General features: G+C 52.4%; 1 protein-coding gene across 1 annotated transcript in view; it reads right to left on the bottom strand.

The window, feature by feature from the left end:
• LOC116836151 (uncharacterized) overlaps window positions 1–11352 on the bottom strand; it is a 31699-nt gene extending 20347 nt beyond the window's left edge. The window contains exons 1-3 of the mRNA XM_032799617.2: window positions 11092–11352; window positions 9455–9562; window positions 8584–8671 (exon numbers count right to left, since the gene is read on the bottom strand). Coding sequence (XP_032655508.2) covers window positions 8584–8671; window positions 9455–9562; window positions 11092–11277 — 382 coding nt within the window. The 5' untranslated portion in view covers window positions 11278–11352. The remainder of the gene's footprint in view (window positions 1–8583; window positions 8672–9454; window positions 9563–11091) is intronic.
• Between the last annotated feature and the right edge of the window lie 6324 nt (window positions 11353–17676).

The following is a 17676-nucleotide window of genomic DNA, read 5'->3' as shown; positions in this document are numbered from 1 at the left end:
CCAGCTTAACTCAGATTTGGGGATGTTCTCTAGTTTTGCTCCACACTAATTGAAAAAGGTGACTGGCAACTTTTGCAGTCAATGTAGGTATCCGTGAAGAGGGCATTAATAAAAAGAGATGCATTAGTACTGGAAAATGTAATATTAGCTCTCTCTGGCTCAGTTTCTCCCTCTAAAAAGGGGGATTAATCATGAGGCCTGACCAGAAAACAAAAATTCAGTTTCACAAACAAACTAGACATTTCTGTATTTGTTTTCCTTCCATATTGGAATGAAGTTGAGAGCTTTTGAAAATTTTAACAGCCTAATAAACCTCATCTTCTGGTTGTCTTGTTTGTTTGTTTTTTTCCCCTCCATATGGTCTACCTAGATTACCTTGTATTCAGGAGAGAGATCACTTGATCATTACCTGTTAGGTTCACTCCCTCTGGGGCACCTGGTATTGGCCACTGTCAGCAGACAGGACACTGGGCTGGATGGACCTTTGGTCTGACCCAGTACAGCCGTTCTCATGTTCTTTGTTATCACAGTTGGAGGTACCTGTTTTCCTCCAAATCACTCCCTAACCCCCGTGTCCTAGTCCCACTCATCAGCCCTTCTCACCCAAGTAACAATCTGAAGAACTAACCCTTCTTGTCCTGTTCTGGGCTCTGCTGGCCAGGCTCAGAGAGACCTCCCTGGGAGCTGCACCACTCACAGATCTCACTGCGGGCGCATCTCTAATTGCCCCTCTGTGGGCAGTAGTGGACGTTTTTAAACTTCAGGATCTTGACAAATGAACCAAAGTCCTTTGAAGTCACTGGACATTGATTTCAACGGGCTTCAGATCCGGCGCTTGCTTACTCGTGCCATTTTTGACCACACAGTTTCCCTTGGAATACAGACACACAATTGGTCTTAACTTGGCCCAGGAGGATCAGACCACAGAACAAATTGAAGCTAATCAGCGGTGATGTTTACTGCAGTGAGGGAGTTTCCAAGCTCTCCCTGAGAAAGGAATTTGGAACCCAACAGATGTTACTGAAGCGTTGCTGCCGACCTTCATAGCTTTCATACAGTCATAGCTGTTCAGGCCAATAGGGATCATTGTGATCATCTAGCCTGACCTGCTGTGGAACACAGAACAGGCCGAAGAACCTCAGCCAGCCATTTCTTCCTCAAGCCTGTAACTCCTGTAGGAGTGAGAGCATCATCTCTTTTAGAAAGAGATCCAGTCCTGACTTAAAACCTGCAAGTGATGGAGAATCCAGGTAAGTGGTTCCTGTGACCAGTTACACTCACTGTGGGAAAAATGTCCATCCTATTGCTAGTCTGAACAGTGTGAGAGCTGTAACTTTTAGCCTCCGATCCTGCAGTCAGATCTGCACAGACAGCCCCCCGTGCCCACATGGACCGTGTTGGAGACTGTGGGGTTCCACACAGGTGCCAGGGTCTGTCTGTCTCTGCACGTGATTGTGGGACTGGGATCTCATTTCTTTGCTGTGTTAAATAGACTAGGAGACCCCATTCCAGCTACCGAGCCACAGGGGATGTTCCCTAGCTACCTTCCACTTTCCACATTTGCAAAAGAAATGCCCTGACATTTGAAAAGCAAACCTGCAACTGCCATAACTTTGCACCACTAGGAAAGTGAGAGACGCATTCTCAATAGCCTCCGTCTTTAACTCGTTCAGTTTTAAGTAGTGTGCTCTCATAGCAGAATTTATATTACATTTTACATATTCAGCCATTGCCTAATCAACCCTCCCAATGCTCCAGTGAGCAGGGTCTAGGTAAGTGTTTCATCCCCATTTCGGGGAGTTCCAGGCCCACCAGCTGCCCTCATCTGTATAAACCAGAGCCGGACCAAAGAACAAAGCTTCAGTTCTGTGTAAGACAAAGCCTGGGCTGGCCAGAAGAGCAGGATGCCCTACACGCATGTCGCTAGGATTTGGGGAGTGGGGACACAGGAAAGAGAGACCCTGGACTTCCTGGATCTGTGGCTGTGGGGTAGCCCCACCACATGGGCTGCTCCAGGGATGGGAACCCCAATGCTTCCAAGTTCTGCAGCTCCTGGGGTGCATCCACCAGGCAGACAGCCACAGGGCCACAAACCCCAGATCTCCCAGGTGCTGCAGCAAAGCTGGAAGTTCAGGGCCCTGGCTCTAAACAGGACTCAGCTCCTGGCGGCACAGCATTCCCAGGTCTGGCCAGTTGATTTCACTAAGGTGACTGGGGCATGCAGGTAAATTTATCCCAGTCTGATCACTAGCACAGGGGTGCTGTGAAATGTCTACCTAGTGGTACATGTGACTGTTGGCTTCCAAATCCGCTAGGTCTCTGCTTTTCCAGTGACTCTCACTTGCCAAACTCAAGGAGGCATTCAGCCATCAAACGACATGCGAGACTGCCCAGGAGTGTGCCTAGCCGTCTGAAGCAGACGCACACACTGGTCGGTCCATCTCCCTCCCTGCCCACCACACCTCACTGTCTACCCATAACCACCCAGGACAGAAATACTTTTACACACGATGCATCAGATCCTGCCCTGACTGGGTTGAATCCTCTGGGCTGTTGGTATAAATGGCTATAGCTCCCCTGACCCTAATGGAGCTGTGCTCAGTTACATCAGCTGGGCGCCTGCCCCACTGAGTTCAACAGGGTGGCCTGGGGAAGCAGGTACACTTCCCCAGGAGGATCACTAGCAGAGTGGATGCAGTGAGGTATCCAGCTAGCAGTGGGTTTGCCTGCTAGACAGCCATACGGGAGGCAGCCTGCAGGACAGAGAAAGCCATACGCTGCCGTAAACACAGGGTGTGCAGCGTAACCGCACGATCCCAGCTGGTCAGAGTTCCCGGCTCTGCTTGCACCGGCACCTTTGCCAGCAGAGATTTCTGCAGAAGGAAGTGTGATAGGCCGGGGCTTTGCCAGGCCCAGCTTGGGCTTTTTCAGAGTCTCTCCCTTCTAAAGTCCTTTCCGCTTTTGGGAAACTTCCTCCAGTCTTCCCGGATTCACAAGTCTGGGAACCTTCTAATTAAGGGGATCTCTACTGGTTTGGCTAATTTGTGGCCATGAGATATGGCTAAACCCCAGGTCAGGGCTCATCTTTGAGTTCTTCCGGGGGCAATTGGTTTGTATCTCGTCTGGCGAGTCCTTGTGGGGGGCAGCGTACACGCTGTCTTCCTCTCAGTGACCCCACTGTAAGAGACAGCGAACTCTAGGGCACAGCTGCTCTGGTCCTGGGAGCCACCTCTTCCCTTGACGAGCTCCCTTTTAAGCATGTTTCCCCCAAGTGTCCCAGGCACTGCTGTGTGCTTAGTTAGTGCCAGCTGAGCCCAGAGGGGCTTGTTAGCCTTCTCTTGATTGGGACAGGACCGTGCCCATCACAGCATTCAGGAAAACCCAAGTGCACAAACCGGTCCCACAAGGTCCCTAGTGGGGCAATAGGACGGCCCTTCCCTGCACTGGATGCAGAGGGGCTGTGCGGGCCTCCTGGTGGCTCACTAGGACCACAGCAGCCCCTACTTGGGCTGCTCGACACCACACCCTGAGCTGAGGGAGAAGACGGCTTTGGGGGGACATTTTTCCATCTTTTGGGCTCTTCTCCCTGATTTTGCTGTTAGCCCATCACTTCCCCAGTCCCTCATGCAGTATCCATCACCTTGAAAAACTGAGCAGGGAGGGTCCCATGAGGCCAGAGGCAGAACTGTGGGGTGGGAGCAGGACTGGAACAGCAGGATGGGTGAGATGGCCTGGCAGAGATGGAGGACACCCAGGGCTGGGAATGCTGCAGGTCACGATCCGTATGCCCTGGTGGGTGGTGGGGGAGGAGAAAGACCAGGGATGGAAGAGCAAGGGAGCTGCAGCTCAGCCCTGAGGTGCATTGTGAAGCTACATGGGGGGTAGCGGGGGTTGCTCAGGACTGGATTAGCGGTGAGGTTGCAGGCCCTTTGGCAGAGCAGCGTAGGAGACCAGACCGCACTACTGGGGGCTGCTGCAGTGGTAGACCTGTGCTGAGAAAGACGCTTGTGGACATAGGTGCTGGGGGTGCTGCCGCACCCCCCTGGCTTGAAATGGACTCCATTATATGCAGGGTTTGGTTCAATGGCTCTCAGCACCCCCACTACACAGGTTAGTCCAGCACCCCTGCTTGCAGACACGTTTCATAGGCCATGAGGAACAATAAGTCTCCGAGCAAACAGGTGCTCCACAACATGTGTAACTAGACTGAAAGAGCATCCGAGCTGTCAGGGAAATAACCCATGGGGCAGGAACCAAGACAGGTTAATGGATGATTGTCTGATCGTAGAAATCAAGAGGTTGTAACCGAGTCAAGGGCCAGCCTTCCTGTATGACGGACACAGCAAATCAGATGACCAGCAGAGAACATTCACGGAGAGCCTTACGCAGCACAGAGATCATCCGTGGGACTTCAGTGGTACATAGCCCTGGGCTGGCCCTCCACCCAGGGGTAACTTTCACCTGGAGAGGCCATGCAGGGGGTGATGTTACTGGCTATACTCGCAGTGTGAAGGGTGAGGCTTGACACATTTCTGTTACACTCTGTATGTGCCTGAGATCTGCTTAGGACAGCCAGGTGTAATTGTGTTTAGATTCCCCATACTTAGTGACTGCACTCACGTTTGGGATTGGGAATAGCTGTAAATATCACAGCTGATTATCTAAATTTATTTACCGTCTGATCTGCCTGAGCCAAATTCAGACCCAATTCGTGTCTGGAACCCAAGAGAAGCCATGTGGGGGCAAAAAGCGCACGAATCAGCAAGGGCTGGATCTGAAGCCTGTTGAAATCAGTGGGAGTCTGTCTAGTGGCTTCATAACTTCAGACCCTGAAAGTTCAAATCCCCTGCAGTGCCCACATGGGGCATTAGAGATGCGTCCACAGTCAGATCTGTGATTGGAGCCCCTCTCAGTGCAAGACTGTCTGTGTCTGGCCCACAGAGCACAGGAACAGAGCATGAAGAGCTCGTTCTCCAAGGGGACTGTTACTTGGGTGAGAGGAGGATGGTACATTCAGGAGTGGCTGGGGGGCAGGACTAGGACAGGGTGTTAGGGTGAGACTCAGAGGAAAGCAGTTGCAACCAACTGGGATAAAACTTAGCACAAGGGGATCTAGGTAGAACATCTGGGGGCCGTGGACGAGTCTGCCAAGGGCAGTGGAGGGAATCCCATTGCTGACACTAGGCTGGGAAAGGCACTGGGGTGCGCGTTACCTTGTAGGGAACAATCCCACGCTGGCAGGGGGTGACAGATTAAATGCCCCAGAGCCTGGCTGAAGAAAGCTCCTCTCTTCAGGAGAGAACTTCATGGACTTCAGTGGGACCTAAGCATGTCATGGACTTCAGGCTCATGTTCTATTGCTTTCCAGAAGTGGGCTGTAAGCCTTCCAAGTTACATGGCAAACGGGTAGTGAGCACAGACACCTCACTGAATGTGTTTCTCTGGGATAGCTGCGAGAAATGTTGCTCCTTCTCCAGCCAGCCTAGATAGCTCAGGTGGTTATTGCAATGTATTCATACCACGCTAAAAGTACGCCAGGAGCTGCACAGATAGAGAGACAGTGTCTCTGCCCCAGAGAGTTCACAGCCTAAATCCACAATATCCAAGTGAAGCAATGGGGTGAGGATCTGCAGCAGGGACGGGCAAGCTTTTTGGCCTGAGGGCAGCAGCGGGTTTCTGAAATTGTATGGAGGGCCGGTGAGGGGACTGTGCCTCCCCAAACAGCCAGGCATGGCCTGGCTTGGCCCCCGCCCCCTATCTGACTCTTCCTGCTTCTTGCCCCCTGATGGCCCCCTTGGGACTTGTGTCTCATCCAACCGCCCCCACCCCCCTGTTCCCTGACGGTCCAGGGGACCTTGCCTAATCCATCCCACCTGCTTTCTGCCCTCGCCCACCCCGGACCCCCCCACCCCATCCAACCTCCCCTCTCCTTCTTGACTGCCCCCCCGGGATCCCTGCCTCCCTTCAACCATCCCTTCTCCCTGACCGTCCCCGGACCCTCTGCCCTTAACTGCCCCCTACCACCCCATCCAACCCCCCTCTCCTTCCTGCCTCCCCGGAACTCCTGCCCCATCCAACCACCCCTTCCTCCTGTCCCCTGACCATCCCCGGATACTTCACCCCTAACTGCCCCCCGCTGCCCCATCCAACCCCCACTCCTTCCTGACTGCCCCCCTGGGACCTCTGCTCCCATTCAACCCCCCTGTTCCCCACCCTCTGACCACCCCGACCCCTATCCACACCCCTGGCCCCTGACCACCCCCCGAACTCCCAGGCCAGGAGCTCAGGGGCTGGACAGGATGGTCCCACAGGCCGGATGCAGCCCGCAGGCTGTAGTTTGCCCACCTCTGATTTACAGGAACCTTCATAAGCAGATAGACTCTAATAGCGTCTTTGGATGTAATTGTACTAAACCACAACTTTAGGGAGGATGAACTCTCCCCACCCCGAAACGGGGCACTGAGACTAGTATGTATCTAGGGCCCCCTGCCAAAGGTTAAGGGGAGACTGGGAAGCCTGATGCAGTGTCAAATACTGTCTCTGTCTCCCCTGATCTCGGGGGAAATTTCAGCCTCTACTTCCTTTCTACATTGCCTTGGGGTTCTTGTCAGTGGTATGGGGCCTTCAGTGCTGCAGCGATTGCTCTGCCACTGGGAGAGCCCAGGTGACGTCCGGCGCTTCTCACCCCCAACAGGTCAAGGGAAGCGGGAGCTGAAAGCCTGACCCAAACCCCACTGAAGTCAGTGGAAAGACACCTCCTGGCTTCAGTGGGCTTTGGCTCAAGCCCATACACAGTGACTGTTTGAACCATCTTCATCAATCGACAGTTCTGGAGCACCTGTCACTCGTACCGAGCCACCAGCTGTGAGGCAGGAGCCCCATTCCCAGCTCTTTCCACCCCAGCTCCTCATGTGTCCCTTCTGGCTTCGAGCCCAGAGTGCTTGCACTTGTGCTGGGCATCCCTGGACTCACAACGCTGGGCAGGAAGCCCAGGGACGAATGTTACTCGAAGGCCCACCCCTGTGTCGCCCGGCTGTGCTAAATCTCTTGTGGAGGAAAGGACACGTGCCATTTAAAACCAACTCAAGGAAAGATGGGAAATGAGACAGTGTTTGAAACGTCTTTCCTCCTTGCGCCATCGTGAGAAGCTAGTCACGGCATGAGGCAGGACACTGGCCTAGCTGGACCGTGGTTCTGATGTCGTGTGGCCACCTTGGTATCTGAGTCACTTACAAGCCAGTTAGAAGCTAGAAGGAGAAGGCTGGAGCTGTAATGAAATGCTAAATTGTTTTATACTGTCAAGCCACTGGGGGAGGTCTGTGTGTCAAATACTTTATTTAATACCTTTTTGCCACACCTGTGTGTCAAATCCCACCCGGCAAAGCATTAAAGGCTCTTATGATGAACATATCTGGTGGGTATAAGGAAGCTCTGGAGCCAGTCCACATCTGGTGCAGAAGAACATGACATGGTGTCAGGAGTAAATAACAAACAGAAATGGAAGGAAAAAAGCAACAAAGGTTGCAACAAAGCGAGAATCGCAGAAGCTGCTGTGTGGATACCCAGGCCTCTTCCCATCAGGCCACTTGTAATCTACTGCCTCTGCCTTTGCCTCCGCCTCCGCCATGGGAGATGAGTGTGTAGGAGCCAGGTAGGTGCCAGTGAGGACGCCGCCTCCTACGTCTTGGGCTCCTGGCCCTCCTGATGTGAGTATCCTGGAGAGAAAGGAGCACATGAGTGTTTACAGGGAGACTGATACGGGCTCTGTATCACTATCTGCCCCCCTGGATTTGCTTGGGAAGTGGGAGGAAGTGGCTTCCTTAAACAGCCCATTGCTATGTTCTCGGCACTGCCCTGTGTTGGGGAGGTCTGAGTCAGGAGGCCCAGCTTGGTCGCCTGCTCCATGGCCAGGAGTTGGGAGCTTAGTGGCGGGGATGCTATAACTGGGTGCTCTGGGAGGAGGAGGAAGCAGCTGCAGCCCTTGGGTCCCCCCAGGAAGAGACTGTTGCTTCTCTCTTCCTGGCTGAAGGCTGACACTGCATGATGGGTCCTGTCTGGGAGGGCCTTGCTGGAGAGCCAGAGCTCTGGGACAAAGCTTTCATGGAAGAAAGAGTACCCACCTCCCACTTCTGTCCAAGCCTTGCTTCCATGATGGTTCTCTGGGCATGGGGAAAGTCCTTGCTACATCGTGGGAGGGGGCAATTTCTGTTATATGGGCTTAGGAAAGGCTCCTGCTGTATCGGTTACCCATAAATCTCCTAAATGGGACTAAATCGTAGCCGCAGAGAGGGCATCCCCCCCTCCACCTGGCCATCTCTTGGTCCCAGGTGGAGATGACATCAAAGTTTGGATTCCTCCTATATCCCAGTGAGGTGTTTGCATGGCAGATGGGATCTGTGGGATTCAGCTGTCAGCCCAAGGGGGGGTCTCTAGTGGCTATGACCCTACCGGATGCAGCTAGACACCCATCACTGTGCTATCCTCACAGTCTCAAATCCCACCCAGGGAACTGATGGGGAAAACACCCTGCCCCATCACCGGCCCAGCCCCCACTTGGAAGATGGTGTCACCAGAGTGCAAAACCTACCTCCTGGGTCACAGTGTTGCAGCTGATGATGACTATGGGCGACTCCTGCTGGGTGGAGAAGGATCCCGAACAGTCTCTGACCACCTGTGAGGAGGAAGATCTCAGCTCAGTTTCTGAGTGCCGTGGGAGGAAGGGCACTGCGTGAGCCACCTCTGGAGGTGTGGGTACAAATCTGGCTATGGGGAAAATGGGTTGAAGTCCTCAGCCTATGGCTGGGTACAAGAGGGAGAGATTGGGATGGCCATTTTATCCACCAGCTGCATCCCTGCTAGTTAAAGCCATTGGTGGTCTGCAAATACAGCCCTAAGTAGAGCACATGACAAGAGTCTAGCCCAGAGGTGACTACAGCTGGATGACCCTGGTGAGGACCACGGTAGAGAGGAAACGTTGCAACTTCTGGGCTAGGCAGAAAGCTGGATGGGCCATTGCTGCTTCCTGAGCAGTGCTGGACTACAGGCTGAAAACCATTATGGACAGAAGATACATGTACACCTCCAACCATTTCTCTAAGAACGCTTACCCCCAGCAGCAGTCTTCCCTGCTGGGCGATAACAGCCGAGCAGCCTGTGAACATCTGCTTACGCTTGTAAAATGAATTCACTCCCCTTCCGGTTATTCATTTCCAGCAAAAGGGTTTGGGTCTGGCGCCGCATCTCTTACCCCTCCTGGGTAGGGTTTACTCCCATGACTAGCCCCCTTTATTTCAGCACAGAGCCTGTCACCCCACAAAGGGCCATGGTGAAGAGCGTTCTACGCCTGCTAGCCCTGGGGGCTAGATAGCGCTGATCAGGGACCACGGCAGCTGGGTGTTAAACAAAACAGGAGACAGAGCCCGTGGAGCTGTCTCCAGAGACGGTTATGGCTTACCCCATTGTCTATGAAGTCACATTCGGTCCCATGGCGGTTCTCTGACACTAGGCACACGGTTTCTTTAACCGTGAACTTCAGCTTCTGCTGAGGGTTAGACGTCATATCCTGGGGGGCGGGGAAATGAAATAGAAGATTGGGATAAACGCTGATGAGGAGTAAGCCCCCATATCCACCACAGCACCCACACAGCAGCCTCTGCTTAGCTATTTAGCTCACATCATCCACGTGCTATCCCAACTTCTCTCTCTGCATTTATCCAGCAAGAGCAACCATGCAGCGGGCTGCAGCTCAGCACTAGTGCAGCCGCAGGTAGCGCACTGGTCCAGCTGTAATGCGGCAGAAGACAAAGTTCCCACGCGTCACCCAGCTCACACCAGTGGAACTCCTCCAATTTACACCGGAGTGACTGAGAGCAGGATTGAGCCCCATCGTTGCAATTTACAAATAAAATGGGTCTTTTGCAAAGGACGCACGGGGAGCAGGTGGCTCTGTTGCTAAATCTCCATAAATCTACTTTCAACTCGGTCTCCAGCTCTGTACTTTAGGCTTTTGTATGGCTCCCATCAGAGTAGTGTCTCAGGGTTTATCTTATTGAGATGTCAATTCACTGCACAGTGAGGCACACAGTGGACACTAGGGGGCAGATTTACAAACATTTTGGATGGCAAATAGTCACATAATTGTCACTAGTGAGCATGCAAACTGGACAAATACACACACAAATGCACTGCTGGTAATGCAATTACCAGTTTGCACAAGCAATCCCAGCAATCACATGTGCAAATTAGTCTAGCTATCACCTCTGTATTTTGCACAACCAAATGCTTGAACACCTGGCCCTTAATTCAAAACTCCTCTCTTATTGCATGGTTCTCCATTGGAAATACAGAGATAGAGAACTCTGCAATATGTGTAATATTAAGGTTTATCATGAATTTTTACCTAGAGAGAAAACGATCCCTATCTTAAATCCTATGGAAAGGCTGCGTTAACGACCTTTCATGGTTGTCTGTATGTAACCCTCATATCTCCTAGATATGGTGTTCTGCCCTCTCTAGTGGCACCGAGACCACTTAGAGCTTAATGAGCACTACCACCTTAGCTAAGAACCATGTGGCTTTTAGCTCATGCAGTAGAGGCTCAGCCTCTGAGGTCCCAGATTTGATCCCACAAGACAACAACTGGGGTCTGTTGGTGTTACAAGTGGGGGCTCATCTGGGATTTCAGCTGGGAAGTCTCTGAAGCTCAGGATGTCTTTCCTCAGCTAGGGAAGTATGTAACCCACACACCTCCTGGGTGTGGTGTTCTGGCCCCTCTAGTGACACTGAGACCACTTAGAAATTAATGGGTCTGCTACAGCCTCAGCTAACAGCCATTGTGGCTTTTGGTTCATGCATTAAGCTTCAGAGGTCCCAGGTTCGATCCCGGGGTCTGTCAGTGTTAGACTTACAAGGCAGGAAGCTGCTGTGTTATAACCTGGTGTGAATATCTCAAAGCTTCTTGGGTTGTATTTTGAATAAATGGGAGTTGGGTTGGGGGAGCGAAGAGCCTAGTGGGTGAGGGTCTGATTCTGGTGCCTGGTTTCAAGCTGCAGCCAGGGTATAGCGCCATAAAGGGAGTGAGCTGGTACTTACCCACTCAGGCTGTGGGTTCGCTTTAAGGAGCCGGAAGGCATGATCTATGCCTGATCCTTGGTTGTAGAAATCGACAGCCAGGGCAACGGCCTCTTCATAGCTTAGCGTCTTGTGTTGAGAAGGCACCGCGGTGGCTGCTGCAGCCAAAATGCCTAGCAGCAAGAGGCACCGGCAGCAGGTCTCCATCCTTGGGCTCACTGGAGGCAGTGCCAGCGGAGTGCCAGCGGAGATATAAGCCCTTTTATATCTCTCTGTCACTGTGGGGAGACTCATGACTCACTGTTTAAGTCCTTGGGCTCCCCGGAAACCGAGGCTTTTCCTGTTGTTTACAGGAAATCTCCCTTGGCCAGTTTGCTGGTACATGCAAAACAAGAAGCTCAGCGCAAACAAGGGACAATGCTGGGGCTGTACATATTGCTAAACATTTGTCTGTCTTGGCATGGGCAAGCAGCTGCGAAGAAAGAAGGAACAAGTGGCCGTGCAGCTCCCTGCCATACGTTTCATTTATTATTAGCTCTTAACTCCCAGGGTCTGGGTGAGAGATGCCCAGCAACATGGTGGAGCACCACGTCTCCCCAACTGCCATCTTGTTCTATGCAATCTCATCTGTGCCCTCTGCAGCAATGTCTGCCTGAGCCTGCAGACAGCCTGAAACAACAGCTCCTGCCCCATTCATTGCAGTGCCGAGCTAACTCAGGGGTCCAGTGACCATCATTTTAATGCCAGCTATGATGCTGCAGTTTGGCATCACAAGTGAGTATTGCTTAGGAGATACCTCTTATCCCCCTGCCCAACTCAAGGGAAAGAAACTGAAAAGGGCCTGATTGAGATTGTAAGCTATCATACTGTGCGTGTGTGTGTACGCAAGGGGGACCTGATCCTGCCTGGCCCTGTGATAGGATACATATACCCCATCCTGGCTGTAAAAGGGTTAATGAGAGGCCAATTAACCCAGCTGGCTGCAGCTGTGGGGAGCAGGGGCAGCCCCATGTGTCACAGCTGGCAGCGGAGTGGGGTCGCTGCTCTAAAGGCAGGAAGTCTGGAGCAGGGAGTAACTCTGGGACTAGAGTGGAGAGATCAGGAGGGAGCCCAGGGAATGAGTGGGCTCTGAAGGGGAGTCCGGTAAGAGGCCAGGAGAGGCATGGAGCAGGCTCTGGGGCTGGAGCAGGCTCTGGTGATGAGCTCTGATACTGAGGCAGGATTTGGACTTGCAGAGAGAGACCCCTGGGAGGTTTTCCCCTGAGGATCGGGGGGATGAAAGGTCAAGCCCAAGGAGGGCAGAAGTGGGTTTGTTCATACTTTTGTTTGGTGGGTTGATGGGGTATTCCGGGGGGAGCCCTGCACGTCCTGACCCTGGCAGGACAAATATGGAGATCCTTGCTGACACCCTTGATAGGGAGAAGTCTAGAGGGAAGCTAGCAGCAGGGAGTCTGGTGTGATCCTTGACTAGGGCAACCAGACAGCAAATGTGAAAAATTGGGATGGGGTGGGGGGTAATAGGAGCCTATATAAGAAAAAGACTCAAAAATCAGGACTGTCCCTCTAAAATCGGGACATCTGGTCACCCTAAACTTGATTGCCTCTGCTAGGGTCGCTGGACTGGAACCAGTGTAGAGGACGGGCCTGGGTTCCCCTACCAGCCTCTGGTAGGGTGGTGTGAACCCCTGGGGAAATCATCTACCAACCACTGGGGCCAGAACCAAGGGTGGCAGAGGGGGTCAGGTGTTTGTTTTTGTTGGACTGTCTGTTACCCCAGAAGGGATGGCTGTGACCTGGCCAGAGGGCCGAGTCATGAAATGAGGCAGACCACCGCAGGGACTGGAGCAATTGTCCCATGGGGACATTAGAGGAAGAAAGTCTGGTATGCCATGCCCAGTCACAAGGGAGCATGCCAGCAGCAGGACCCTTCCATGGTCCTCTAATCCCTACATGTCATGACACCAATCGTACAAAGCAGCAGCTGCGTTCAGAAATCTGAACACAATTATTTGTGACCATGTCACTGTGGCAGCGGCCTGTGCGCTGCAAACCATGGATGTATGCATGCCAACCATCATTTAAAAGCAGCAAAGAGTCCTGTGGCGCCTTGTAGACTAACAGACGTATTGGAGCATGAGTTCTCGTGGGTGAATACCCCAGACTAACACAACTACTCCTCTGATACTTAACAATCATTTAGACACTCAGCTGGCCACCTTGCACTTGCCTGAATTAAGCGTGCAATCCTTGGACGCGTGTGCAAATTAAATGTGCAGTTGTGCCAGCATTACTGCAGGCTGCCCTGGGCTACCCAGAAGAGCCATATGCATCTGAACATAGATGGGGCCTGTTGCTGAGCTGGGGGCAGATCCCAGGCTCTTACATAAACAGGGAAGTTACTACTGGCCCTGGCCTTGCTGTAGTAAACTGGGGGGTTCCATCTAGCGCTGAGAGGTACTTTCACATCATGGGCAATTCCCATGTGGTTAAGCAAAGGTTCCCTCCCTTCCTGCCCAGACGTTCCTCTTCCAGTAGTTTAGTTACAAAGGCAAGGCAGGGAAATGTCCCGCTCTGATATTACTTATCCCCCGGCTCTGAGCACCCTGGGCCTCTACAGTTCACGGCATGGTCACTGTCCTCCCACGAGCGCTGCAGGGAATGAGAGCCCATGGATGAGTAAAGTGAGCAGGATTAAGCTCCTAACGTGCATTTTCCCCTCCGTCGATGAGCCCGGTGTGTGTGGTCCTGTGTGAAGCAGATTATTGTGCCAGTCAGCCTTGTGTGCTTTCCATACCCTAAGGTAACCTCCCACGAAAATCCCTCTTTTGATCCTGCACCGAAGCAGTCAGGAGAGGGGCCCTAGCGAGGGATAAGGACACGTGGGGATGGGAAGGATCAAACCACAGCAGAGATGTGTATTTAATTAGCCAATCAAAGGGCAGGTTGCCCGTGTTCTCCAGAGCCCACCCTTATGGTAACGCCCAGTGCCCCATATCCGTATCCCAGAGCTGGGCTGAGCAACCTGCCAACTGCCCTCGCTTTGTGCATGGATCACACACACACGCTGGATGGTATTTTCCCGTATGCCAGGAGCTGTTCGCCCTCCACCATGGTCACTCCAGGAGTGCGTACCTGACCCTTAGAGCCCCCTGGGCCGTAGCAGTGTGTGACAGCAATCACCTGGAGCCATGGGATCCTGGGAAGTAGGGGCTGAGGGGGACAGTTTACTGCTGGGAAGGGAAGCGGGGAAAGACAAAGCCACAGTGGAATGAGTTTCTGGGCTGAAGATAATAGATACCCTACAGCTAAATCACAGACATGCTGCAGCAGGGGTATAACCTTCATCCTTGGCCTCTGAAAACACAGGCTTCTGCCGCGTGAGCGAAAGGAGAAAGTCTATTACAGCTCACCACCAGGGCTTAGACCCCAGGGCCACGCTCACATACCCAGTCAGGTGTGGAGAGACCCACTCATTTCGGTGGAAGCAGACTTGGGCCTGAGGCGTCAGAGCAACTGAATGGGTCCTTTGTCAGTGGCCCTGCCATGGCCTGGGATGCTGTGGGGTGTGAATGCAGCGCGCCTGCAAAAGTGGCTTTTCTGGGAGCAATAACGCAGCAAGGTGTCGCTCAACCAATACAAACCCGCTTGGGACACCAACACCTTGTGCCCCTGCCACACCTGGTGTCACGGAGTGTGGGGGAGTCCGGTCCTGCACCTCTCTTCCTGGGACTCACAGTGGCTCTCAGCCAACCAGTAAAACAGAAGATTTATTGGACAACAGGAATGCAGGTTACAGCAGAGCTTGTAGGCACAGCCAGGACCCCTCAGTCAAGAGCCCCTCTGGGGTCTGGGAAGCCTAGTCCCCTGAATTCCAACCACCCAGCCCAAAACCGAAACTAAACTCCACTCCCTCCAGCCAGCCCCTTCCTTTGTCCACCTTCCCGGGCAAAGGTGTTGACACTCCTTCCTACTCTCTGGCTCTGGTTACAGGCTGAGCACTTGTCCCTCGCCTAAAATAATCCCCAGCTCTCCCATCCCCCACACAGATAGCCCCTACTCCATCACACCTGGTAAGCCTGTGACTGGGCATGTCTTGTTAACTGGGCTTACAGAACGGGTTACTGGAAGGGACAATATATTAACAAAGGACATTTTCTAAAGCTCGATCGACTGAAACAGCTCTGTGGTACCCAGTCACTTAGGACTGGAAGTGAGGAAAGCCTAGCTGGGCCTTGAGAATGATGCAATGTGATCTTACCAATTCAATCCATCCCTGCCTTCGATGGGCTAGAAATGCCCAGCTGGACCAGTGACAAATATTTCCAGAGTCAGTGAACTCTTCTAAGGGTGTGAAAGGAAAAAAAATAAGTGGATCTCTTTGAATAAGCATCCGAATCATTGCAAGCACATCTAGATCAGAGATCAGTAACGTCTGGCACGCAGCCTGCCAGGGTAAACCCCCTAGCGGGCCGGGCCAGTTTGTTTATTTGCCGCGTCCGCAGGTTCGGCTGATTGTGGCTCCCACTTGCTGCGGTTCGCCGCTCCAGGCCAATAGGGGTTGTGGGGAGTGGCGCAGGCCGAGAGATGTGCTGGCCGCAGCTTCCTACAGCCCCCGTTGGCCTGCAGCGGCGAACTGCGGCCAGTGGGAGCTGCAGTTGGCCAAACCTGCAGATGTGGCAGGTAAATAAACCGCCCCGCCAGGGGGCTTATCCTGGTGGGCCGTGTGCCAAACATTGCCAGTCCCTAATCTAGACCCTCAGAAGCGACCCCCAGCGCTGGCTTTTAACCTGCATTTTCAGCTGAAATCCCTGGAGAGTTGTGATTAAAAACAATCAGTGGCACAGCATGGAGGATCATGCTCTTGAGTGTTGGCTCTTTTAGCTCTATGGGACAGCCGGGGACAGCTGCATCTAGCAGGTGTGTGTGTAACACCTGCTGTGCCTGGAAACCCCTCTTGTGCACAAGCCAGCAGGTACCGAGTGAGTAAGTAGCACAAAAGAAGTTACTTACTATGTGATTTTCATTAAATGATTGTGCCCTGAAGCTTCAAGCAGGGTGTAGGCCTGTTGTGCCAGGCGCTGTACAGAGATGTAATAAATGACAGATCCTGCCCCAAAGCCCTGATAGTCTAAAAGACAAAGCATAGCAGGAGGGTGGATCAGGCAGACAGGCTGGAGGTGGTGGAGACAGTAATACAATTAACAGAAGGTGCCTAATTCTTAGCCAATCGAGGGCAGTGACCACGATTTGTCACTGGCTGGCCGTAACAGGGTAGTTTTCTGGCCCATGTGTGCAAACAGCTGGGCCACGCTGCAGCTGAATTGCTGAAGCCTCACTGTGATGATGTAAATGATCAGATCAGGCAAGGTGCACTGACTGCACAGCTCCCTGCCAGCTACAGTTACATGAAGGTCCTGAGCCCGATTCTCGCTTCTTTCGCACCCCTGTCAGTCCATAACTTCTGTGGCATTGCTCCTGGTTTACCCCGAGGCAGCGGAAAGTGGGAGCCAGACCCTCTTGGCAGGTTTGGAGCTCTAGGAATAAAGGCCCAGGTTTTGATGCCAGCTAACAGGCCGATCGGCAGAAGCTGCCAGCCCAGAGAAGAGCGCTTAGAATTGCTCAACTCTTCCTCCGCTTCTGCTTTGAAAATGCATCGCAGACGTTTCTGCAGCCTTGTATTGAGTACACGTTTTTGCAATCCAGGGCTGGTCAAATGGCAGCCCTCCGCCCCCTACATGCCAAGTTCTAAGCAGTACAGGCTGCCTCTTGTTTCCTAACAAATCAGAAAACAGTTTTATGCAAGAGCTAAGCTTTGGAAATTGGTGTGGCAAGAACAGACTTTTGTAACCTCTTTACTTGGGTGTTAGCAAATCGCTCAGGGAAGGGTCCTTCTGACGTGGCCAGAGAGCTAAGATGAAGGAAGCAGAATGAAGAGTAGAATTGGGATAAACAGAAATGAAAATATATAGAATGATTCTTTGTAGCAATCCCCAAAGCCAAGGTCAAGGCCTCATTGTGCTAGGTGAGGCACAAACCCAGTGTAAATCTTTTCCCCAAGTAGCAGACACTCTAAATAGACAAGACAAAGGGTGATCGGGGAAACAGAGGCAGAGAGAAGTGAAATGACTTAAGAAGTCACAAAGCAGGTCAGTAGCTGAGCCAGGAACAGAAGCTCCCAAGTTCCCACCTGTAGTGAGGCAGTGTGGTTCCCCGCCGCTCCAGAGAGAGACGAATCCCTCCAGATACCAGAGTGGGCAGAGCCAGGGAGCTCTGAGCCCGCCCCCCCAGAGAGTCAGGTGTTGCACCGGAAGTATAAAGGCCCAGCCTTATAAAATCATGAGTGGTGTGCAGAAAGTAGATAAGGAAAAGTTATTTACTTGTTCCCATAATATAAGAACTAAGGGCCACCAAATGGAATTAATGGGCAGCAGGTTTAAAATAAATAAAAGGAAGTTCTTCACTCAGTGCACAGTCAACCTGTGGAACTCCTTGCCTGAGGAGGTTGTGAAGGCTAGGACTATAATAGGGTTTAAAAGAGAACTGGATAAATTCATGGTGGTTGTGTCCATAGATGGCTATTAGCCAGGATGGGTAAGGAATGGTGTC

Source organism: Chelonoidis abingdonii, chromosome 2 (assembly GCF_003597395.2).
Source record: "Chelonoidis abingdonii isolate Lonesome George chromosome 2, CheloAbing_2.0, whole genome shotgun sequence".
Taxonomy (NCBI): Eukaryota; Metazoa; Chordata; order Testudines; family Testudinidae; genus Chelonoidis; species Chelonoidis abingdonii.
The sequence above is the reverse complement of the archived record's forward strand: the minus strand, read 5'-3'. Positions and strand labels throughout refer to the sequence as shown.